The 24,231-nt window shown below is 47.4% G+C and overlaps 1 protein-coding gene and 2 long non-coding RNA genes across 10 annotated transcripts; 2 read left to right on the forward strand and 1 right to left on the reverse strand.

Annotated features, from left to right (window-relative positions):
* The first annotated feature begins 3,114 nt into the window (after positions 1 to 3,114).
* Positions 3,115 to 9,482, forward strand: LOC107127633 (uncharacterized). The gene is made up of 2 exons (XR_006692705.3): positions 3,115 to 3,824; positions 8,657 to 9,482. It is a non-coding gene; the product is annotated as an uncharacterized lncRNA (long non-coding RNA).
* A 4,323-nt stretch (positions 9,483 to 13,805) lies between these two features.
* Positions 13,806 to 22,462, reverse strand: DNAJB5 (DnaJ heat shock protein family (Hsp40) member B5). Of its 8 annotated transcripts, none has more exons than XM_065530407.2 (5): positions 22,376 to 22,462; positions 21,390 to 21,531; positions 18,768 to 19,012; positions 15,366 to 15,967; positions 13,806 to 15,207 (listed from the first exon to the last, which is right to left on the reverse strand). In XM_065530407.2, exons 2-5 carry the CDS (start codon positions 21,455 to 21,457, stop codon positions 14,974 to 14,976), a joined length of 1,149 nt encoding a protein of 382 aa, XP_065386479.1. In that variant the 5' UTR covers positions 21,458 to 21,531; positions 22,376 to 22,462; the 3' UTR covers positions 13,806 to 14,973. The 8 variants fall into 8 exon arrangements, with proteins under 8 accessions (XP_065386479.1, XP_065386480.1, XP_065386482.1 ...); XM_065530408.2 differs by having other exon boundaries at positions 21,390 to 21,534; XM_065530410.2 differs by lacking the exon at positions 21,390 to 21,531 and adding an exon at positions 21,591 to 21,703.
* Positions 19,249 to 21,064, forward strand: LOC141408646 (uncharacterized). Its single transcript, XR_012424618.1, has 2 exons — positions 19,249 to 19,385; positions 20,353 to 21,064. It is a non-coding gene; the product is annotated as an uncharacterized lncRNA (long non-coding RNA).
* Positions 22,463 to 24,231: the final 1,769 nt, after the last annotated feature.

Below are 24,231 nucleotides of genomic sequence, written 5' to 3' on the forward strand. Positions count from 1 at the left end.
CGATGGGTTGATCTGTGCAGCAAACCACCATGGCACACGTTTACTTACATAATAAACCTGCACATCCTGCACATGTACCCCGGAACTTAAAAGTTGAAGGAAAACAAAAACAAAAACAAAAACAAATGGTTAGCAAGAATATAAGTTTATTTTTGTTGCTTTTTGTTTGTTTGTTTCTTTGTTTGTGATAGAGTCTTGCTCTCTCACCCAGGCGGGAGTGCAGTGGCATGATCACAGCTCACTGCAAACTGCAGCCACTGCCTCCCAGGTTCAAGTGATTCTTGTGCCTCAGCCTCCCAAGTAGCTGGGATTACAGGCATGCACCACTATGGCCTAGCTCATTTTTGTGTTTTTAGTAGAGGTGGTGTTTTGCCATGTTGGCCAGGCTCGAACTCCTGGCCTCAAGCGATCCTCTCACCTCAGTCTCCCAAAGTACTGGGATTACAGGCATGAGCCACTGGGCTGGTCATCAAGGAAATAACTTTAAGTGATAGCTATCACAGTTTTCATAAGTAATCTGGTTAAACTATTTTAAAAAATTAATTAGGTAAATGTAATGGAATAAATGCTTATAAATAATCTTACCATATAATTTAAAATCTAAAGTTATATTAAGTTAAATAATAAATATTCATTAAATGTCTGGGTCATTTCCTTTTTAAAAATTATAGGAAAACATTTTTCTAAAAAAAGAAATGTGTTCTTATTTAAAGGAAAATAGTTTTTGTCTAATTCCAAGGTTATTTAAAAGTTATTTATAAAACAAAATAAAGGTAATCAGTAAATATGAGCAACATAAAGAAAGTTACAAATATAAAGAGTTGTTTTTGGCAAGAAAGGTTAAAAGGAAAGTAATTTTATGTAAGAAAGAATCTTGTATGATAAAATTTTGTCCTGAAATAAAATGACTGGTTATTTAACAAAGAGGGATATCTAAGACAAAACAGGAATTCCAAGCATGTTTTAAATGATTTGTATCAAGTTGTCTATAATTAAAGAGAAACTTTTTATATAGTTTTTCTAGAGACTGGGTTTTGATTTAAAAAAAGAAACACTAAAGAATTGGTTAGAATAGCAAAATTTTCTTGAGGTATTGATTTACTCTTAGTAAAATTACAAGAGATTTTAATATTTTTAACCCAAAGTTCAACTTTTATTGCATTTTGCTGTTTTCAGCTTTCTCTCCCCCTTTAAAAGTCCTGAAATAATAACTCTCCTTCAACTCATTTTCAGCTCCTGTAAGTTTTTTTCCTCTCAGGTTGTAATTATTTGTTGTGGCCTGATGCTAAAAATGTTTTACCTTAAAGATCTAAAGGAAATGTTTTCTTCTAACATAGTACCCTGTGCTCTTGTCTTTAAATTGTTCTATGAATCTGAAAAATTTTACTTGTGACCCAGGAAACATTCTTCCTATATCTAATTCAAGTACTATTTTCATTAGTTTTGACTTGCAGATTATCTAAATGGATTCCTCATAGTGAACAGAAATTGCACTGCAGAAGCTCTTTGCGCTGGCCTAACGAACAGATTTTATGTTTTATTGAAATAGTTCCTATATCATTAAGTTTTGGTTTGCTTAGAAAAAACTGAAATTAAAAAACATTCTAAATTAAGGTTATTGCATCTGTGTAACTTTCTGTATGTGCTTTTCATGTTTTTGTGCCATTCAGTTATGAGGTTTGACTCTTGGGTCTAAAAAGGACACCAAGTCCTGCTCGATCTTAAATACTGACAGCAGTTAAAGCCTCATCTTCAGACCTGGTAGAAGATGCCAATAAAAATAAACTACTTTCATGAGACACAGGGCCAGAAATTAAAAATATTCGACCTCCCAAGACTCAGGGACTATTGTGGAAGAGGTGGGTGCATGAGATTGTAAGGGCTGATGTTGAGAGACTAAATTAGTTCAGTTTTTCTATAAACCTAACCATTAATGTCAAAGGCACACTGATGCAAAACCAGCATACGGCTGGTCTTTGAGCATTTTCTTAGAGCATTAGCACACTCCTTAATAAAAGGTTATACAGGTTATAGAAAGGTTTATGGAAATTATATCTTATGGTCAACATGACTAAAATTTAATAGATTTTGTTTATAATTGTTTTTGAGATAGAGTCTTGCTCTGTTGCCCAGGTTGGAGTGCAGTGGCATGATCTCAACTCACTGCAACATCCACCTCCTGGGTTCAAGCAATTCTCCTGCCTCAGCCTCCCAAGTAGCTGGGACTACAGGCACATGCCACCATGCCTGGGTAATTTTTGTATTTTTAGTAGGGACAGTGTTTCACCATGTTAGCCAGGCTGGTCTTGAACTCCTGACCTCAAGTGACCCACCCTCCTTGGCATCCCAAAGTGCTGGGATTACAGGCATGAGCCACCATGCCTGGCCTGTTTATAAAATTTTGAGAGATTAATTGTTCTTATGCTATCTTTATTAGGACATATTGTTTGGGAAAGTAAGTCTCTTTTCTCAAAGAATAAAAGTTTTTTCCTTTTTGAAATATTTGAGTTATCATTTTGGCTAAATTAATGAATTATTTTACAATATTTTACAATTATCCTATTTTGTGATATCAAGTGTTATATTTGACAAACTTTCCAAAATCAAATTCTAACTTTGCTTCTCATTAATTTTTTTGATATTAGGTCCCCTGAAGTGCAAAAAAAGACATAATTGGCTTATTTGATATAATAAAATCATACAAGAAGTTTTGTCAAATATGAAATGGTATTTACCATTCTTCAGATTTCTGTGATTCGGATGAGTCTTAGTATGTGTTGTCAGTAGTAATTATGCTTATCATGTAAAATTGTTGCATGCCACAGAAGTAACCAAATTTCCTTGTCAATTGTGTCTAACTATGACTGTTCTAAGAGTTTTGTCATCCACAGTTGTTTTGCTTTTATCCTTTTTTTTTTCTGAGAAAGGGTCTCACTCTGTCACCCAGGGTGGAGTGCAGTGGTGCAATCTTGACTCAATGCAACCTCCACCTCCTAAATTCAAGCAATTCTCCCACCTCAGCCTCTCAAGTATCTGGGATTACAGGTGCATGCCACCATGTCCAGCTAATTTTTGTATTTTTAGTAAAGATGGGGTTTTGCATGTTGGCCAGGCTAATCTCAAACTCCTGACCTCAAGTGATCCACCCACCTCAGCTTCCCAAAGTGCTGGGATTACAGACATGAGCCACTGCGCCCAGCCTACTTTTATCCTTTTCAAAAGGTGATTTTATAAATAGCTATATGACTCTGACAGGTGCTTTTGAATGCAGGTTTCTGATAACTTTGGAGATTGTGACACTAGAATAGAGGAGAAACGTCTAAGACTCCCATAGACAGCTAATGTGTTCATAAACATTGAGTAGAATTGGAGTTAATTACACAGACTAAACTAATGGAAAACTGAAATAATCTTTTTATGACTTTGTTTGAAACATTGGTAATTCTTTTGTTTCTGAGTCCAGAAAACCCTTTTTCTTTGAGCGATTTACAGCTTTTAACAACTGAGTAAACGAAATTCCCATGAGCAAAATCTGAAGCATATTCCTCTACCTGATTTCTCCAGAATTTGAAAACTATTTGCAAGTATACTTAATTTATGGCAGTCTAGTTATTTGCATAAGTTCAATAATAATGTTTTCTTTTGTAACAGGATACAATTGGACACTGGTTATTTTACCAAGGCTTTGATTGGAATGGCATACTTTCAGATATAAATCAACTGCTTTAAGGAATCAAAGTTGACTTATAGAGCCATAAAAGCCCCTTGGGAAAGCTGGCCTCATGCCTTGTCCACACAGTTCCTGTACAGTTTCCTGACCTGTGGTAAGTAAAGCATGTCACTTTCTGGGCCAGGTGTGGTGCCTCATGCCTGTAATCCGAGCACTTTGGGAGGCCAAGGTGGGTGGATCACCTAAGGTCAGAAGTTTGAGACCAGTTGGCCAACAGGCCAACATAGCAAAACCCCGTCTCTACTAAAAATAAAAAAATTAGCTGGGCATGGTGGCATGTGCCTGTAATTCCAGCTATTTGGGAGGTGAGGCACGAGAATCACTTGAACCTGGGAGGCAGAGGTCGCAGTGAGCCAATATTGTACCATTTCACTCCAGCCTGGGTGACAGAGTGAGACTTTGTCTCAAAAAAAAAAAAAAAAAAGTCATTTTCTGATAGGCCCAGGAGCCTCAAATTATCTTGGGAATTCACCCAATTAATACAGGTATCTGCAGGCACAGGCTAGGCTCGAGGCATTGAAGTCTAATCTGAAATTTCTTATGGAATAAAGGTCCAGCAAAGCCAGTTTGAAAAAAAAAGAGCCTATATGGCAAATTTTTTCTTTTTTGAGACAGAATCTTGCTCTGTTGCCCAGACTGGAGTACAGTGGCACGATCTGGGCTCACTGCAACCTCTGCCTCTGAGATTCAAGTGATTCTCGTGCCTCAGCCTCCTGAATAGTTGGACTACAGGCATGTGCCACCATGCCTGGCTAGTTTTTGTATTTTTAGTAGAGATGGGGTTTCTCTCTGTTGCCCAGTCTGGTCTTGAACTTGTGGCCTCAAGTGAGCCAGATGTTTCAGCCTCCCAAAGTGCTGGGATTACAGGTGTGAGCCACCGCACCTGGCCAGCACATAATTATTCTTGCTTACTTCATGCAAATACTCAGGCCAAGTATATAAGACTAATACTTATTTTATGCATAAATTTGTCCTGTGATTTGTGTTTAGTGAAAATGGGGACTGGAGAGAGAAAAAATTATTTTTCAAAGTGAACTATAGTGCACCTGTCATTAGATTCTAGTCTTGCCTAATATTTTTCAATTTTTATTATTTTATAGTTTGGACTGAATTTTAAATTTTTTGGGGGGGGTACAGGTATTCAAAATAATATTTTCAATTTTTTTCCTCTTTCCTTCCTTTTTTTTTTTCCATTTTCCTGATTTGAAATCACTAAAAATTATGCTGTGCTTTCTTAAAACCCTGTGAACTGAAGCTACACAACTTAAGCTTCAGAAGAAAATAACAGCAACCTATATGCCTGCCTACTGATATATGGACTTCAGAGAAAAATGGCTCTATCTTTTCATTTGTTTGTTGTTTTCTTTCTCTTTCTTTCCCTATTTTCTCTTTGTAGAACATGATATTTTACAACCTGCTAAAAATGAGCTTTTCTAATAATGCGAAACCTACCTGTCTAGAATAAATCATCCTAGCTATGAGAGATCAGAAAGACCTGAGACTGGAGACTCATTTTCTTCTAAAATGCTCTTTCTGAAATATTTTTAAAAGAAATGGAAGAAATGTGAAAGGAAAATAAATCTCGGATTCCAAAATCACTAAGCCAAGGGAAAAGTCAAGCTGGGAACTATGTCAGGCAAACCTGCCTCCCATTTTATTCCTAAATAAGATAGCTACAAAGATTTAAAAAAAAAAAAAAAAAAAAAAACCTCCCTCACAATTTGCCCACAAGGAAATTTCTTGTGGGCCTCAAGATCTTTACCCTAAAACAGTTCTGTTGAATTTCACCCTGGCAATGTAAACTGATAGCTTATTTTCACAGATGTGGGACAGGAAGTCATCCCTCTGCTCACCTGAGACAATTGCATATCCGATTGCTTCCTGTGCCCTACTGTGTATGTAAAAATGCAGATTCCCTGAGACAGACTAAATTTTTTTTTTCTTTTTTTTTTTTTTGTGTGTCAGAGTCTCGCCCTGTCACCCAGGCTGGAGTGTAGTGGTGCAATCTCAGCTCACTGCAACCTCTGCCTCCCAGGTTTAAGTGATTCTCCTGCCTCAGCCTCCCATGTAGCTGAGACTACAGGCATGTGCCATCATGCCCGGCTAATTTCTGTATTTTTAGCAGAGACGGGGTTTCTTTATGTTGGCCAAGGCTGGTCTCAAACTCCCGAGAGTGAGAGGTCCTGAGAGACCTCGAGTGATTCACCCGCCTCAGCCTCCCAATGTGTTGGAACTATAGGTGTGAGCTACCATGCCTGGCTCAGATTAAATTGTGTATTCAGTGAAATGCTGATCAAGGACTCAAAAGAATGCAACCTTCTGTCTTTTATCTACCCATAAGCTGGAAGCCCACTCCCACCCCCATCCCACCTTTGAGGTGTCCCACCTTTCCTGACTGAACCAATGTATATCTTACACATATTAATTTATGTCTCATGTCTCCCTAAAATGTATAAAACCAAGCTGTACCCCAATCACCTTGGGCACATGTCATCAGGACCTCTTGAGGCTGTGTCATGGGTGTGTCCTTAACCTTGGCAAATTAAACTTTCTAAATTGTTTGAGACCTGTCTCAGATATTTGGGGTTCATAGGTCGTTCTTTTCCTGCTGGAACTGATTGTAAGCTGGTAAAAGCAGCCACTCCACTTCTTGAAGGCTTTGCTGCTTAGAAGTTTCTTCCACCAGATGCCCTAGGTCATTACTCTTAAGTTTGACCTTCTACAGAGTCCTAGAGCATGGAGGCAATGCAGCCAGTTCTTTGTTTCTGCTAACAAGGTTTGGTCCAGTTCCCAATAAGTTCTTAATTTGTATTGAGACATTGTCAGCGTGGCCTTTACTGTCTATATTTCTATGAACATTCTGATCACAACCACTTAATCAATCTCTAAGAAGTTCCAAACTTTTCCTCAGGAAAAGTTTGCCCTGGCTGGTTTTGAATTCCTGGCTTCAAGTAGTCCTCCCACCTTGGCCTCTCAAATGCTGGTATGACAGGCATGAGCCACCATTCTCAGTTGATGCCTTCTATTACTTGTTCTTGTTGAATAGCTCTGGTTAGAACTTCCATTACAATACTAACTAACAAGGCATCCTTTTCTTGTTCCTGATCTTAGGGGGAAAACTTTCACTATTTCATCATTGATATCCTGCTAGCTGTGGGTTTCTCATAAATACTTTATATCATGTTGGGAAATGGTCTCTTTATTCTTAGTTTTCTTAATTTTTATCATTAAAACATTGGATTTTGTTAAATACTTTTTCTGCGTCGACTGAAATGATCATTTGGTTTTTCCCCTTCATTCTATTAATATGATGTATTACATGGATTTATTTTCTTATGTTTAATCACCCCTGCATTCTTGGAACAAATTCCACTTGGTTATGGTAAATGATCCTTTTAATTTGCTGTGGAGTTCAACCTGCCAATATTTTGTTGAGGATTTTATCATCTATATTTATAAAGGATATTGGTCTGTAATTTTCTTTTCTAATGATGTCTTTATTTGCCTTTGGCATCAGGGTAATGCTAACCTCATAGAATTAGTTAGAAAGTTTTTCTCTGCTTCATTTTTTTGTAAGAGTTTAAGAAGGATTGGTGTTAATTCTTTAAATGTTTAGTACTTGATATCTGCATCATAATCCTAAGGGTGTCTCCAGCTATATTCGTCTCATTTTTCAATTTGCTTTTCTGTCCTATCAATTTCCTCGTGGAAGGCACATATGTTCCATGAAGAAGGCTGTTGGATGTTGTGTAGAACTCCTCTCCATATTTGTCTCTTAGTTTTTGATATCTTTCTATGTCAGGTTTGATCTGCTTGGTCAACCAGAGATACTAGTGTAACTCGGAAGTGGCATAATGTAAAAATCCCAGATTGGAGTTTTTCCTCTTGTTTTTCCTCTCCCATCTTTCTGTATCTTTTCTCATATTCTTTGTCTGAACATTCTTTTTTTTTTCTCCTTCCTGCAATTCCCATTTGAAATGAGCCTTATTAGCTTCCCAGTTTGCAGGTAGTTTTAAGTCTTTTGTCGTCCTCCACAACTTCTTGGTGATTTAATTTTCAAGCTTCAATCTACTTCAGGTGCAGCTCCCAGAATTTGTGCAGTCTTGGTTCATGCTTCTAAGTGGCCAGCTCCTTAGCTGCTGTGAGAGCCTACCTCTCCATGCTGTCCACTGACACCTTCTCAGCCATAGTCTCAGCTGTCCTATGGCAGTGCTTTTCTCCATATTCTTCCTCCAACTCCCCATTTTGATACACAGTTTTGCTAGGCAGACTTTTTTCTCTTGTACTCTGAGTATGCCCATCCCCTGCCTTATCCATGGCTCCTGATGACAAATCAGCTGTTAATCTTATTGAGGACCCCTTGTATGTGACAAGTCATTTTTCTCTTCCCTCTTTCAAGATGCTCTTTTTGTCTTTGTCTTTGACAGTTTGATTATGATGTGTTTAGGTATGGATCTCTTGCTGTTTATCCTGCTTGGAGCTCATCGAGCTTTTTGGGTATGTAGATTAATATAATTTGGGAAGTTTTCAAACATTATTTCTTTAAATATTTATGCCTTCTCTTTCTCTTCTCTTTCTCAGGCTTTTGTTATTTATTTTTATGTTCTTATACTTGAGGGTGTTCCACAGGTTTTATAGGTTTTGTTCATTTTTCATCATTCTTTTTTCTTTCTGTTTCTCAAATTGGATAATCTCAGTTGACCTACCTTCAAGTTTACTGATTTTTGTTCTGCTTTCTCAACTCTGCTCTTGAGCTCCTATCAAAATTTTCATTTCAGTTATAATACATTTCAACCCTAGGGTTTCTATTTGGTTATTTAAAAAAGTAATTTCTACGTCCTTATTGATAAGTTCTATTGAGTGAGCCATTATTTCCACACTTCTGTTAAGTTTTTTAGTCTTTTTTTTTTTTCTTTTTTGCAACAGGTTCTCACTTTGTCATCCAGGCTGGAGCACAGTGGTGTGAATATGGCTCATGGCTCATTGCAGTCTCGACCTTCTGGGCTCACGCCATCTTCCCATCTTAGACTCCTGTGTAGCTGGGACCACAGGCAGGTACCACCATTCCCTGCTAATTATTTCATTCTATTTGTAGAGATGGGGTCTTGCCATGTCACCCAGACCAGTCTCGAAATCCTGGCCTCAAGCAATTCACCTGCCTCAGCCTCCCAAAGCACCAGGATTACAGAGTGAGCCACTGCTTGGCCTAGACAAAGTTTTTCTTCATTGTTTTAAAAACAAATTTTAAATAGTAGATTTAGCTAGGCACAGTGGCTCACACCTGTAATCCTAGCACTTTGGGAGCCTGAGGCGGGGGGATTGTTTGAAGCCAGGAGTTTGAGACCAACCTGGGCAACATAGTGAGACCCTGCCTCTATAAATATTTTTTTCAAAGCTGACTTATAGTCTTTTTAGTAAATCTAATGTTTGGGATTCCCCAGGGTCACTTTTTGTTGATTGCTTTTTTCCCCTCATGTGTGTATATAGGCCATTCTCTTTTTTTCTTTGCATGTCTTATAGTTGTTATTGAAAACTGGACATTTAGAATAGTATAATGTGGTATTTCTGGAAATTAGATTCCCCCTTCCCTCCAAGCTTTGTTGTTGCTATTTGTCATTGTTGTTGTTTGCTCGTGTAGTGACTTTAATAATTCTGTAAATTCTGTATTTTTGTTGTTGTATGTGGCCCCTGAAGTGTTTGCTTGACTAGCTTAGCCAAAGACTGGACAGATGTTTCATTAAATGATTTCACCCAATGAGTCTCCCAGTCTTTGCTAGAGGGGTATATATGTATATTTTTCTGGAACTATTTAGAGCCACTTGCTGGCATACAGGATAACATAGGTTCCCAACCACTGTGGAGCACCAAAGACAAACCAGAGCAGCTGCACATCCTCAGCAGCTCCCAAATTCAAAAATCTTGGGAGATGGAGCCATCTCTCCTGGAGTCTCACCAGTGAGGCCCTGGTGGCTACTGTCCTGGTTTCTGGTGATTATTTTCCACTGGAGTCTCTCTTTGTTTTAGTCAGTAGAATCTCTAATACCCACTTCCACTTTCTGGTTTAAATACAGGCTAAAGGTTCTCCACTGCTCCCCCAGCTCCAAACTCTCTTTCATCCCAGCACCTACCTTGGGCCCACCTTCAATCCTCATTCCTGCTCCTATTACTTTCTTCTTCACCCCAGATTAAGGCTTCTGGGGTATCCTTTCCTAGGACCCAGAATGAGGTATAGTCTCTCACCCCAACTGAAGCTCAACATTTGTTGAAAATTTCTAGCTTTTACTCTCTCTAATTCAGAGATCTTAGGAAGCATTTTGTCTTCCAACTCCCAACCTTGTTCGGTACAGCCTGGCCTCCCAGGACTATGGGCCATTTTCTATTCTTCCTAGAGAATTTCCTATAAGCAATAGTATTTGGAACCAACTAGAGCACAGCTTTTTGGAAGAGCCTCATGTAGCACTAGTGGGTCCTGGCCTAGAGGATGCAAGAGCTTTTGGTGCTGATGCAGCCTCAGGGCAAATAACAGACACATCTCAGCTAAGGAACAATCATAGATTCTTACAGCCCTCGAGGTATTTATGGGTCAAGGCAGCAAGAGTCTAAGGAAGAATTGATTGGGCACCTAAGAAGCTTCCATATGAGGGGCCCCCGTCAAGTTTCAGAATGACCTAGGGAAGGGTCTGAGGCATAGCCTGAGAAAGAGTCCCAAAGGTAACCTATCAAGGCGTTCAGAAAGCTACCCAGTAGGGGTTTTGGGGGCTGGTTCATCAGAGGAGACCAAAAAAAATGACTTGTTGAATCACTCAAGGAGTGGGTCAGGAAACGACTTATAAATGCATTCAAGAGAGAACCTAGACTGGAAGCAACTGGAAAACACCCTGAAAGTTCACTTGGGCAGGTGGCCTATATATGTGTATTGTTCATGGCTTGCTGACAGTGATATATCACTCCCTTCTGGGAAGTCCTATAGCTGCTTGAAAACTGGAAATTTGGCACTCTTAGTGCAGGAACACTGCCTAAATACCTCTTGGAAGCTTTCCTTTCTTGATGCAGGTGCTACGCAGGCACTAGAAGCCTAAGTGGTATGGTTTTGAGCATGGCAGAGACAGAGTTTACCTCTTTAAAGTCTCTGAATCCATAAAACTTAAGGTGATAGAGACCAAATCATGGCTCCTTTCCCAAGTCCACCTTTATCCCTCAGCCACCCATGTTTCAGGGATGGCTAAATTGAGGTTGCGTAGCTCCTTGAAAGAAACAGACAGGTCAGGAGATAAGCTAATCACAAGGAATTCAGCCCCCACCCTGGAGAGTCCTTGCCTCCTCAACTGTAAGCAAGGAAGTCCAGAGGACCCTAGTTCAAGGACAGCAAACAAACTTTTTAGCTCCTTTTGCCCTCTCCATGGACAAGTCATGTCAGAGTGGGACTTTGAGGGCCAAGAGAGGCAATCCAGAGTCACTTCGAGTCAGACAAAGGCAGGACATACCCAACGGATGAGAGTGGAGTTGTATCCCAACAGACTCTGGCCATGGAGGAGCAGTGCCTGGAGGCAGAAGGGGCTCACCACAGAGCATAGCATCTTTTTGGAGTTTTTTCTTTAGGAAAAGGATATCGGAGATTAGGAATTTCTTTAAGAGCCAAAGAGGCCAGGGAGGTAGGAATTTCAAAGAGACTTCAGTTCCTAAGCCACAACGGGAAGATGTCCAGGAGATAAATGCCCATCTGAGTAGTCAAGGGGCTCCAGTGACTAAGGAGTACTCCCCAGCCAGGAATGTTGGTTGCCCAAGATCCAGGATGGCCAAGCCTTAAAGAGGATATTACTGTCATACAAGATGAGCAAATGATTGTCATAGTACTATCATTACAAAATCACACACACACATACACACACACACCTACTATAAAAACATTCAGGGGCTTATCAATGTGAGAAAAAAGACCCCAACTCCTCAGGACCAGATTGAACTAGTCTCTCCCACAGCTCTTTTACTGTCTTGACTTTTCTACAGCTCTGTGCACACTTCAGTGTCTCTAGGGGTGGTTACACAGGCATTACAATAGCAGAAATTCCTCATGCGGCCTCTAAGAAGGGTAAGGTTCAAATTGCAGGTAAGGTTACAGTCAGCCTTAGGACTTTCCCATTGAAGCGTTCCTTGCCGCAGATAGCCTTGCTTCTAGGCTCTCAAAATCCTATCCCTGGCTGGGCGCGGTGCCTCACATCTGTAATCCCAGCACTTTGGGAGGCCAAGGCGGGCGGATCACCTGAGGTCAGGAGTTCAAGACCAGGCTGGCCAACATAGTGAAAACCCGTGCCTACTAAAAAATACAAAAATTAGCCGGGTGTGGTGGTGGGCGCCTATAATCCCAGCTACTTAGGAGGCTGAGGCCAGAGAATCGCTTGAACCTGGGAGGCGGAGGTTGCAGTGAGCCAAGATCGTGCCATTGCACTCCAGCCTGGGTGACAAGAGTGAACTCTGTCTTAAAAAAAAAAAAAAAAAAAAAAAAAAAAAATCTTATCCCCAGAGTGTGCTCAGCAGGACATGATAATTTCCCAGGTCTTTTATGTCCACACAGAGGCCAAAGGGAGCAGTCTGGCCCAGCAGACCAGAATCCCAAATCTTCAGGCCCTAGGAAAAATCCCAGACAAGAATTTAGCCACAAGTCAGGAGAGAGGCTACCCTAGGAGCCCCAAAGGAGGAGAGCATTGAGTAGGAGATGTAGGGTGGGGGTGTCTCCCTGCTCAGGCCAGGGGATTAGCAGATACCCTTGTGAGCAAGACCCTCTGGTTTCTGCACATTTCCTCCTTTCAAAGGAGGTACAAAAGTACCTCAGGTGAAAGGATGAGGAGCTTTTGTTCAGTGTCTTTACTGTGGGAAAAAAGCCAGTTAGTGTCAGCTTCAGCCAGACCCAGCTGAAGGCAGTGCTGTCTGGATAGTACTGGGGACACTGGCACTCAGGAGGGCATGACTGTCATAGCCTGATCCTGGAGAAGATGTGGGATTCATGCTCAGAGGAAAGTGAGCCCCAGGAGGACGTCCAGGGTTAGGCAGAGCCTGCAGATGGGCATTTCTGCAACTACAGGGCTCCTTTCTACCCAGATCGCAGCAAAGGGACAAGTGCCCCCTCATGCAGCCACCACTCAGTTCCTGAGGGCCAGTTGTCTCAGTAGACATGGGCAGGTCAGAGGGCAGGACAGACATCCCCAGATAACTGTGAGATTCAAGGATTTGCAGCTGTGTTCAATGCTTCCCAGGGAGTCTGTGTCCATAGCCAGGCCTCACCAGCATGGGCCAAGGAGGCCAGGTACCTCTGGCTACCCTCTCCAATGGCCAGGCTCTGTCTTCGGGGATGTGTCTCTTCTAGTTAGCCAGAAAGTCCTTCAGCCTCGCCAGGAGCAGTGGCTCATGTCTGTAATCCTAGCACTTTGGGAGACCAAGGCAGGCAGATCACTTGAAGTCAAGAGTTTGAGACCAGCCTGGGCAACATAGTGAAACTCTATCTCTACCAAAAATACAAAAATTAGCCGGGTGTGGTGGCACATGCCTGTAATCCCAGCTACTCGGGAGCCTGAGGCAGGAGAATTGCTTGAACCTAGGAGATGGAGGCTGCAATGAACCAAGATCACATCACTGCACTCCAGCCTGGGCGACAGAGCAAGACTCCGTCTCAAAAAAAAAAAAAAAAAAAAAGTCCTCCATCCCCTCCTAGAAGATAAATTTTCTCCTAGAAGGAAAATTTATCTGACTCAGAGAAAGTTTAGACAAGAAGAGAAAATCTATTTGTTTTCATGCTAGAGCATCTGAAGACAATGGTCTCTGTCTCTCATGAGCAGGGATATTTTTCCTTCCCAAACAGATGTTTCCTCTAATAGCTGAGTGGTACTTTCTGTCTGTGCTGTGCTTGGAGCATATGTTTTAGAAATCCCAGGAGGTTTAGAGGAAGGCAGGGGTCAGCTTCAGCTTATACTGAGGGTCTGCTTGGGCTTCTCAACGGTGACCAGAGCCCGGGAGGGAGGGTGACAGTGGCCCTCCTCACCCACCCCCATCCCTGGTTTGTTGCTCCTGCTCAGATGCCATATTTTTAAAATACTTTATTTTTTACATAATACTGTCATTACAAAAAAATACAAAAAAACTACTATAAAAACATTCAGGGGCTTGTCAAAGTGAGAAAACCTAAAGACCCCACCCCAGGATCTGGCTGAAGCAGTCTTCCCCCAGCTCCTTCACTATGACCTTTATACAACTGTGGGGGTGGGGCGGGATCACACAGGCATGAAAGGGCTGGAAATTCCCCACACAGCCTCCAAGGGTAAGAAATAAGTAGCTTCACATATCACAAAAGTGGGATTTGGAAGTTTGGGGGTGGCTAGGCCCTGAGTTCAGAGGTGTGGGGAAAAACCTGTGACCCTGAATCTCTTGGTGGGGAATAGCTGCCACCTGACCCCAAAGCCCTTTCCCTTCCTAATGAAGGCTGGGACATGGGCCCTGCCCCCAACCTCTTAGCCTTAATACCTCAGGCCCCATTCCCTGCCCTCCACCCTTGAACACTCCTGAGAGCAGCAGGGAGGATAGAACCTCCAGCTCTGTGGGTGTAGGCAGGGCAGCTGTTGCGGAGGCTGCTGAGGAGCTCACCACCCTGCTCCAGATGAAAAGTGTCTCGTGCTCAAGTCCTGTTCACAGGTTGTGAACCTTCCCTTCTTATCCCCTCTCCTCTCTCCCAGAGAGGCACAGACAGCTCTAGGTGAGTGCTTCTTGTGCATGAATATGTGTGCCATAACCTCAGACACTGTGGACCTGGGGGTGGGGCTGAGAAAGCAATGTCCTTTCTATTCTCTTCTGCCCCCAACAGCAGGAAGCCAAAGGGAAGGGAGGGGACTGGTATTAGCAAAGCTGAGGGGAGAAGGACATGCTATGTACAGGCATGGATAAGGAATCTCTACATATCTTCAAGTAGCACTCAGGTCACTCTCCAGCCACTGCAGTGGAAACTGGATTCAAAGCTAGTGACATGAACATTGACCCCTGGCCTGGGCTAGCTCTCCCCACCTCCCTCCCACTCCCCCCAGGCAGCCCAGCTCTGAAAGGGTCAGGGACAGGAACATTTTCCTGAAAACCAGTGGCTTTTTTTTGCATTTTAGAAAAAAGTTGCCAGTGTCCAGTGGACATCAAGCTGGGTGCACATTGAGTGGAAGTGAGTGTTGGGGGTATTGCTGTGGTAGGCTCTGGACTGGCTGGGGCAGAGCCTAGGAACAGGGTAGGTGCTGCTTAAGGATCTGTCTTGTCTGTGGTGTTAATCTGTCTGGGAAGCGAACTTTGAACTCAACAATGAGGTCTCCCCGCTGAGTTGGCACTTTGGGGAAGGGAAGGCCCTCCCCACGGAGTCTCTTCACGGTGCCTGGTTTGATGACATCATTGCAGGGCAAAGGGATCACTCGGCCGTCGATGGTGGGAATGTTCACAGTGCAGCCACACAGCGCCTGGGGAAGACGAAGCAGAAAGTGAGGAAAAGGTGGGGCAAGGTGAGTGGGAAGGAAGGAAATAGATTGAGTGGGGAAAGAATGTGCCAGCTGGCAGGAAGGGGGGGAATGTCCCCACCATCTCCCCAGCACACACACACAGCCTGACTAGGCCCCACCTCCTTGAGGCTGATCAGGGCACTGTAGAGCACGTTGGTGCCATCTCGACGGAAGTGTGCATGGGGCTTGTCTTTGAGCACAAAGACGATGTCAGCAGGGATGTTGTCAGGTGTGGCGTCACCCTCTTTGGGGAAGGTGATCTTGGTGCCTTCCTTCCAGCCGCGCTTGATGACTATGTGCAGGATCTTGTCCTCGGTGCGCACAGTTCGCCCATCAGGGTTGAGGCGACGCCTTGTGATCTTCATGCGCTTGGTGGAGCCATGGTAGATCTCCTCCAGGGACACCCGCAGCTCGTGCACCACTGGGGGATCCTGCACCTTGCGCCGAGGGTACAGTGGTTCTGGCGCTCGCCTCGGACCCCTACTCAGCCCATTGAAGCCAAAACGGCCGAAAGCACCAAATGGGTCCTCATCTTCATCCACATCCATGTCATCTGGGTCAAAGCCACTGAAGGGCCGAGTGGAGCGGCTGCTGGCAAAGAAGATATCGAAGGGGTTGGAGCCACCAAAGAAGGAGGCAAAGGTGGCATGGGGGTCCCCATGAAAGGTGTAGTGAAAGGAGCCACTGGAGCCACCTGATGTGCCACCGCCGGTCTTCAGGCCTAGAGGGGAGGAGAAGTTAGGGGCAGTGTGGCTCATCCTGGCCCCACCCCAGTGTCTTCCCCCTGCCCTCTAGCTCCCAGTTCACGGGCCTAGAGAAAGAGGCAACATTTAAATCCCACAGAGAGGGCCAGGCTAATAGAGTAAGAAAGGCTTCTGGCAAGATTATTTTCCATTCCTAATTATATATTTAATAACAATGCACAACTTGAGATTCAAAGAGGTTGGCTTACCCAATAGGTGGAAAAGCCAGGACTAGAGGACTTAGAGGATGTGACTTCCAGTCCTGTAATCTTTTCCACATACTCATGGTCCAAAGGTATCTCAAAAAGCTTTGAATGACTAGCCTGGTATCACATTACAAGTCATACCTGGTTCCCAAATCTTTGCTTATCTCCAAAGACATACAGGACAAGGGGCAATCAGACAGGATGTGACCACAGAGGGGGCTGGTAAATAGGGTAGGGATGCAACCCAGGAGGAAGACCACTTTCACTCTGCTTCTAGCAATATTTCCTCTTTCCCTGACTCCTGCTCAAATGGGAAATCAGGAGGCCTTAAAAAGTGGGAAAGCTCATTAGCTTGGAGATGAAGAGATATTTTTCTAGAAAAAATTTTCAAATGCTTTGTTCCCACACTCTGCTCGGTGTTACACAACTTTAGGGAGTGTCATTCACACATTGTACAGACATAGACTACAATGGGAATGGAGCTCCCTGGAGTTATACAACAGCGAACTCCATATCCCACACCTAATGTTGAGCAACCAAAATGCATGAATGGGCTGGCACGTGGCAGGTGGTGACCTTAGCTGCTCTCTCTGTCGGGTCCTAAGGGGCTCAGATTCCTGGAGGCAGCTTTCTTGCAGAGGAGGAGGTGCTGGCGGTAGTGGGGGATGTGGGGAGAGGGTTCACACTGAAAACTGCTCTGGAATATGGAGACTATGGATGGGGTCTAGGCTAGGAAAGAGACCCTTCTCTTTGAGGCCGTTTATCTAGAATTTCAACTGATCATGGAGATCTGAGCCTAAATTAGCCTCTTATTTCCTGGAACCACAAGGGCAGATTTGAGTTTCACTAGAGAGGACAAGTGGCAGACGGTTCAGGGACTTGTGGCAGCTGCCTCTTCACCCCTCCCCCAAGACCTAGGATCTCTTCTTTCCTTCTATCGAGGGGCTGATTATCAAGCAAGTGTAAGCAGCCTGGCAGAGCTTGGTGAGAGAGGGAGGGAGGCTGGACCGATGATGAAGGGAAGGGGTAATTCTCTCTATAGAGATTTCTGTTCTTCCACTGCTACCCCCTTTCAAGCTGGGAGCAACTTGTCCCTTGCTGGAGCTGCACACGGAGTCTGTGTGTATAACTGCTCTATAATAGATGGCTGCTGGGGATTGGGCAGGGTGGACAGAAATATAACCAACATTTCTAAGCTGCTTCTCCCTCCCCAGGTCATGGAGGTCCCCTTAAGGCCATGCTGCATCCTCAGGGGCCCTCCTGGGATGGGGTTCTGCATCAGAACCTGGCGTCTGGACCCCTTCACTTAGGCAGAAGGGGTGAAGTATCTCCGGGGAGCTCTCCCAGCTCCTGCCTTCTTTCTAAACAAAGGTGAGGCTGAATGGAGGAATGGGTGCAATTCCAAGACAGGTCACATGGTGGCATGGTGTCTGCACTGCTTCCCTCTTTCCCACTCCTATCCCTCCCATTGCTCCATGCCAGAGAGAAAAATGTCTTAGCTGGAAGAATACTGGGGGTGCCAGCCGGTATCTGGTGAATCTGGGAGTTGGCACGTCTAGGAGGTAGGCAGGAAGAATGGAAGGAACCGGCAGCATGGAGAATAGGAAGAGGGAGTTGGGAGGACGAGGGTGCACAGAGGGGCATGGAACACAAGGCCAGGAGGAGGGGAAGAAAATAACCTTCTTATCTACATATGATTAGCCCATTTAGTTTTGAGGATAGAATGGGGAGGGTGAAGAGGAGGAGAATGTGAAAGAAACGTGGATTCTGTTGGGGAGGAAGGACAGTTCTTCCCAGGAAGGAGAGTCCTCAGCGTGACAATGTCTCTTAATATAGCCTGACAGGTGCCTGTGGCTGGCGGATGGCAGGCAGCCCTGAGGGGCAGGCCCAGAATTAGCAGCTACATCATGGCCGTGGGATGTGCTGGGAGGGGCCTCCCTCTCAGAGGCTTTATTTGGGCCTTTCCTGCCTCCCACCCCATGGCCACCAGCTACCCCAGGGAAGGGGGAAGATGCCAGCAGCAGTTCCCCTTCCACCCTTGGATCCCTGCCACTTCCTCTGGGAGGCAAAGCTCCACCTCTGTTCTGCTGGCCAGAAGCAGGCAGGACTGGGGGAGAGAAGGGGAAAACCATTTCTGCTCAGAGCTCTGGTAGTTAATTCCCAGGCTGCTTAAGGGCCAGACTTTTATGCTGATGAATGTAAATGCTCTGTCCTCAGAGAGCCACACACTCCCTCTCCCCAACCTTCCCCATCAGCCAATGAAGCAGCAGAGACTTCAGGCAGGACTAATAAGGCTGGGAAGGAAAGAAGGGCGGGGAAGGCCTCTGGCTCTTGCTTCAGACCTCTCTAAGGCCTGAACCCAAGGAGGGAGGGAGCATAGAGAGGCGGGGAGAACTAGGGTGAGCTGAGCTGGGTAGTGGGTGGGCTCCTGTCTCCTCTGGGTGGCAGTGCTGGAAACCCGTGCCGCCCTCACCCCTCCACAGCCTCCAGTTCCCTGCTACACAAACTGGTGCACCCAGGACCTCTACCAAGCAGAGGGGTCCGGGATTGGGCTAGAGTGCTGCCCTCTTACCTTCCTCCCCATACTGGTCATACAGGCCCCGTTTCTTGGGGTCACTCAGCACATCATAGGCCTCTGCAATCTCCTTAAACTTCTCCTCAGCATTGGGTTCTTTATTCTTGTCTGGGTGGTACTTCAAGGCCATCTTCCGGTAGGCTTTCTTGATCTCATCCTCATTAGCCCCCGATGGGATCCCAAGAATCTTGTAATAATCTTTTCCCATCACAGCCACTGGACCAGCACTGGTCTCCTTGTTTCTGAAAGAAACCCAGGGCCAAGACTTGATGCCTTCTCCTCTTCTGCCCCAGCCCTGTTCCTGATGATCTTGCAATCCCTAAATGACTCCCTGGGTAACCTTCAGCAGGTCATGCCTGTTCTGTGGGCCTGTATACCCCCCATCTGTAAAATGAAAGGTTTGGACTAGATGATCTCTTCCGGCTCTGACATTCTAGAATTCTGTGATTCCGTCCTCACCTCCTGGGTTTTCCCAGCAGGAAAATGAAGGTTGTGGCCCACTCTTGGGGCTAGGCGGAGGCCCTGGTCCTTGGGCCAGTCTGAGGACCCCTGAGAGGCCCTGCTGAGTGAGGTGGCACCATGGACTGAGCGACCCACACACAGGAGCTGGCGAAGGTCAGTGTAACGGGTGAGGTCACCTGAGCATCGTGGTCTCCTACGCCACACCTCAGGCATGGTGCCCAGGCTGAGGGCAGCTGGGGCAGTGGCCCAGGACTGGGAACAGGCCTGGGTCTTCCGCCAGCTGTCCTGGCCAGCCAGACTGAGTCAGGGAATGGGTGTCTGGAGTCCTCTCTGCCATTGGAGACCCCAGGCCTCCCCGCCCCCACCCCCTGAAGATGCTAAGCCTCACGTGTGACTCAGATCACAGGGTGACTCACAGCCTTTGGAAACTGCTGTTTCCAACTCCCTCATTAGCAGGGGGTGCGATACTGTCCTTCCCCCAACCAGGGCAACGGTTCCCTTATTTCCCAGCGTCTACACACAAAACTGTGAGGGTTGTGCCGCCTAAGCACCAGTGTGAGTGAACAAAAGCATCCTGGGGACAGGACTTTTTAAACCCCAGCTGTTAGGAGACAATTGGGCACTAACCAACCACCATTTCCTTAATACTCTCCTAGCCCCACCCCGCGCCCCAGTCCGCCCTGCAGTTTAGGATCTGGCCCAGCGTCAGACCCATATTCCTCTGAGTCCCTTTTAAGGTGGGTGCAGGAGCATTTGTTTTAAGAGAAACGCACAACCCAAATTCTTCCATTCCAGTCTCCCTCCATCGGTGTGTCTGTGGTGGATATCAGGGGAAGGGGGACTTTCCTGTAGCTAGAGCTCTCTGGGGGAATGGCCAGAAACCATTCTCAGCCCTTCTGAGACTTGGCCAACCCCTGCCAAAGCCAGGAGAACCAGAGTCTTTCTAGCAATGTCCTAGGCTGGCAGCCACAGCTGAGACCTGCCTTTCTGCCTCTGACTGCTTCACAGAAGGGAGGTGTACAGGGTGTCCTGGCAGGAGTGAGGGCTGTAACCGGGTAAGGGGGAGGTGCCCAAGGCCCTAGGTGGGCAGGGACAATGGCCCTCACTTCTGCCCCCATAGGCTCTGCTGCAGGTGGCTGGGTTGACTCATGGTTCTGGGAGTCACCTTTCTCTGACGAAGAAAAGGCTCAACAAAGGCGGGTACTCCCCCATCACCCCCCACCAGCATGTCACGTCTGTGGGGGAGATGTGGGGGGGGGGTTGGGAGAGGCAGAGAAGAAAGAGCACCCTGGGCGGGGGGGGCAGCCATTTTCAGAAATGGCAGCAAAAGCCGTCTGAGAGGGAGCTGGGGGTGGTCTGCCATTTCTGCCTCAACCCACACCTTCTTCTCCCTGGGACTGGGAAGGAACCCTAGCACACCAAGAGGGTGCCCCCAGAGAACTACAGCAGCTTCCAGGCAGAGGGCCAGTGGAACAGTTCACCAACCACCCACCTCCTTTTTCTGTCCCTGCGTTACCTCCGCACCCGGCCAGCTTCCTCCCTGGTACCCACCTGCTAGCTGCTCTAGGCCCATACATCTCTTGCCTCCACAGATACAGGGCAAGCTCTTTCAGGATCTGCCTCCTTTTTCTACTTCTGCTTTCCTCCCTCCTTCCCTTCCCCCCTACCCACAGGCCACGTGTTGGAATGACAAAGGAGCCCCATGGCATGGCACTGCCTTTGATGGAGAAGAATGAGGAGGATGTTAAGGTAGAGGCAGGAAGGAAAAATGGGGAGAAAATGGCAAGGGGGACTGTTGAGGTACAGGGAGGGGAGATGGCTGATACCGAAAATGATGTACTGATGGAGGGGGATGAGTGACAAGTGGAAATGGCTGAGGTGGAAAATGGGTTAATGATGGGTTGAAAGGGAGGAATGTAGAGAGTTGAAATATTGGAGGAAATGTCTGTGGAAAATGGATACCTGAAGGGTTTGAGATAAGAGGAATGAAAAGGGGTGCAATTCATTCAAATATGTAGGTGAGGCAGGAGAGGGGTCCCTGTATGTCACGGAGGGGATGAGGATGAGGTGGAGGAAGCAGGAAGGCAATGGAAGGGATGGCCGTGTGGAGGGTTTGACTGGGTATGGGTATGAGTGCCCTTCTCCGGAGGGACTTACCGAAACTTTACAAACCCATTCAGCGTCCACGCTCGAAGTTTTAAGGGCTCCAGCTGAATTTTAAACATCAAGCTGGCTAAGAAGTCTTCTCCCCAGGAGTGTGGGAAGCTCCGGAAAGCTCCTCGGGCCTGTAGTGGGGGTGCTGCTGGGGGTGGGCAGGAGAGCACTGTGCGCTTAAACATGCCCAGCCAAGCCCCTCACCTCTGATCGCTCCACCGGAGCCGGCCTGAAGTGCTGCAGCTCTGGAAGCCACCTCCTCGGACTCTCAGAGGCGCGTGCCCAGCAAGGCCTGTCTGGCGCAGCAGGTGCCGGACCTGATCCCCAGGTGTGGAGAGTGAAGGGAGAGGACCCGTGGCCACCTGCTCTCAGGTGCAGCAGTGTCTGGCTGGCTGTGAGCGGCTGTATGGCAGCGTGTCAGTGAGGCTGGGAGTGCAAGCGTGTGTTTGTGAGTGGCAGCGTGTGTACCTGTGACAGGTGTGATTGTGAGGGCCCGAGAGGCAGTGAGCTCCTGTCGCCTCTCCCTGGGGAGGACCCGACCCCAATCCCCAAGAACCTACTCAATGAAGTCACTGACGGGAGTCTCCTCCCTCGCGGATGGGCGGGGCAGAGCGGAGCTCGGCCGGGACAAAAGGCGCGGCGAGGAGAGGAGGGGAGGGGGCTCGGGCGGGGGAGGGTGGTCGGTGATGTCACCCGCTCTGGCTGGCTGGCCTGCTCACAGACGCCTCCGTCCCACAGAACCCAATCTGGTCCGGTCCGACCCGACCCGACCCTCCCCTCCCCTCCCCTCCCCGGCTCAGACGCTGGCTGCCCCCTGTAACAGCCAAGCTCGGGTCGAGGACTCCGAGCACCCTGCAGACCCCAGGGCCCCGCATCCCCACGGCAGCAGAGCCTACGGGCCCTCAGTGTCCCAACCCCCCAACACCAGGAGCCCTGGCTTCGCGACGCCCCGCTCCCGGGACCCCCGAGTCCTGGCTCGGCGCCCTCACCGGTGAGGAGCTGCGGGCGCCGCCGTGGTCCGTGAGACAGCCGCTGCCCCCTCCCCCGGCTCCGGCTCCGCCGCCTCCACCCGGGACAGGAGTCGCCTGCCCGCCGGCCGCCGACAGCGGGACCGGGAGCCCGCCCCCACGGCTCCGCCTCCGCGCCGCCCATTGAACCGCCTTCCCGTCACTCAGTTCAGCCTCTGCTGTGATTGGGCAATTTTCAACAAGCGGCCTGGTGATAGCCGCCCATCCTCCGCCCCTGTCACCCGGCCACACGCGCACACATTCCAGGCAGTGATTGGTATGGATCTGATTGGCGCCCTCTGGGATCACTCAACCACGCCTCTTTGCCATCTTGTCGTGCCATTGGTGAAAAAGACAGAGGGCGGCAACGCCACTCGGCCTTTGATTTCATTGGCTCGTGCCTGAGACTCAGACCCGAGCCCGGGGCAACTATATTAGTCCAATCTCCGGGTTGAGAAGGTGGGACGTACTGGCCACTGCTCGAATCCCAGGAGAACCTTCTGGAACCCTTGCGACGTCAAAGGCAGCCTTAAAGGAAAACTGTACCCACCAGTTGGCCGTGCGGCCGTGCATTCTTTTCTTTCTTCATTGGGGGCAAGGGGGAGAGAACAGTGCACTCTGGGAGGTGTAGTCCCTGGACCGGGGCCAAAAGGTCAGCGCTTCTTACTCGCCTTTCAGCCAACGGTGTAGCCACCTCGAGCTGACCTCATTTAGCTTTACCTTACCCTGACCCCGCGGTGGCCTGACGTGACCTAACGGAATCTCTAACAGACCTCACGGATACCGGGTTTCAGAGCCCTCCGGACCTCTTCCCTGAGGGAAACGGATGGCTCTGCCCAGGCCGGCGCCTCCAGGAGTCTCCCCCGCCCACCCTCTGTACAGCCCCTCATCCTCGCGCCCCTCCTCAGCGACCCCGCGGTGCCCATTTCAGTCCCCTTTCTAATCAGTCTCTCATCCTGCTTCCCCCTGGAGTGCCTGTGTTTTAGCCCTTTCCTTCTTGGCCCTCAATGATCTCCTGTCTTCCTTCCCGCAGTGATCCGTTTTATCCTATTCTTGGTTCTTTCTTTACACCCCCGATCTCCTATCCTAGATCTCCCCTTTAATCTTTCATCTCACTCCCCAAGATCCCCTTCCTTACCCTCAGAATCTCTAGTCTCCCCCACCCCCCATTAAGTCATTAGATCTCAGCCCCAGTGTCCCCGATGCAGGGAGCAGGCGGGGCTGCGGAGGCGGTCGCCGGCGGAAGCCGCCACTCGAGCAGACACGGTGCCTGGCGCCCACGTCACTGTCTCCCAGGCCCATCTGTGCTCGAGGGAGCGGGGGTGGGGAGGGAGTAATTTGGGGGTGAAGTCGGGGAAGAGTGCTGGGGGACTGACGATAAAGGAAGGGTCAGGCCAGAAGCTCTCCTTTACTTCTTTCTTTCCCATTTTCCAGAGACAGAGTTTGGACACCCATGAGGTCTTGCTAGAAACTGCGGCTTGAGTACCTGGGCCAAGAGCAGAGCAGGGAGGGGGCCAGGGTCCTGGGGTCAGTTCTGCAGATTCTTCACTACCTGCCTTCGTGCCAGGAGTCACTATGGGGCTCCCAAGGGTAAAGGGGCATGAGGTGTGAAGGAAGAAAGAGACTTGGGGTGAGAGGAGGATGGAGAGGAAGTGGGGTTGGGGGCCAGGAGGGGAGCAGAGATGGGTGATGAATGTGGGGGAATGAGGAGCATGAGGAATTTGGGGAAATGGGGTTGAGGGAGGGTAGGTAGGGAGAGGGAGTGGTGAGAGGATGGGGAGATGGGGTGAGGGGGATGAGGAGGGGAGGGGCATGGGGCAGATGAAAGATAGGGTGGG

This window comes from Macaca fascicularis, chromosome 15, assembly GCF_037993035.2.
Source record: "Macaca fascicularis isolate 582-1 chromosome 15, T2T-MFA8v1.1".
In the NCBI taxonomy this organism is placed as follows: Eukaryota; Metazoa; Chordata; class Mammalia; order Primates; family Cercopithecidae; genus Macaca; species Macaca fascicularis.

What these genes read in the sequence shown, in the direction of transcription:
- DNAJB5 (XM_065530406.2), bottom strand. Translation starts at nt 21,571, where the DNA reads ATGTTTAAGCGCACAGTGCTCTCCTGCCCACCCCCAGCAGCACCCCCA. An exon ending in AATGGGTTTGTAAAGTTTCG is followed by an intron (nt 19,013 to 21,389) that starts GTAAGTCCCTCC and finishes GGTTTCTTTCAG; the next exon opens with AAACAAGGAGACCAGTGCTG. An exon ending in CCCTGATCAGCCTCAAGGAG is followed by an intron (nt 15,208 to 15,365) that starts GTGGGGCCTAGT and finishes CGTCTTCCCCAG; the next exon opens with GCGCTGTGTGGCTGCACTGT.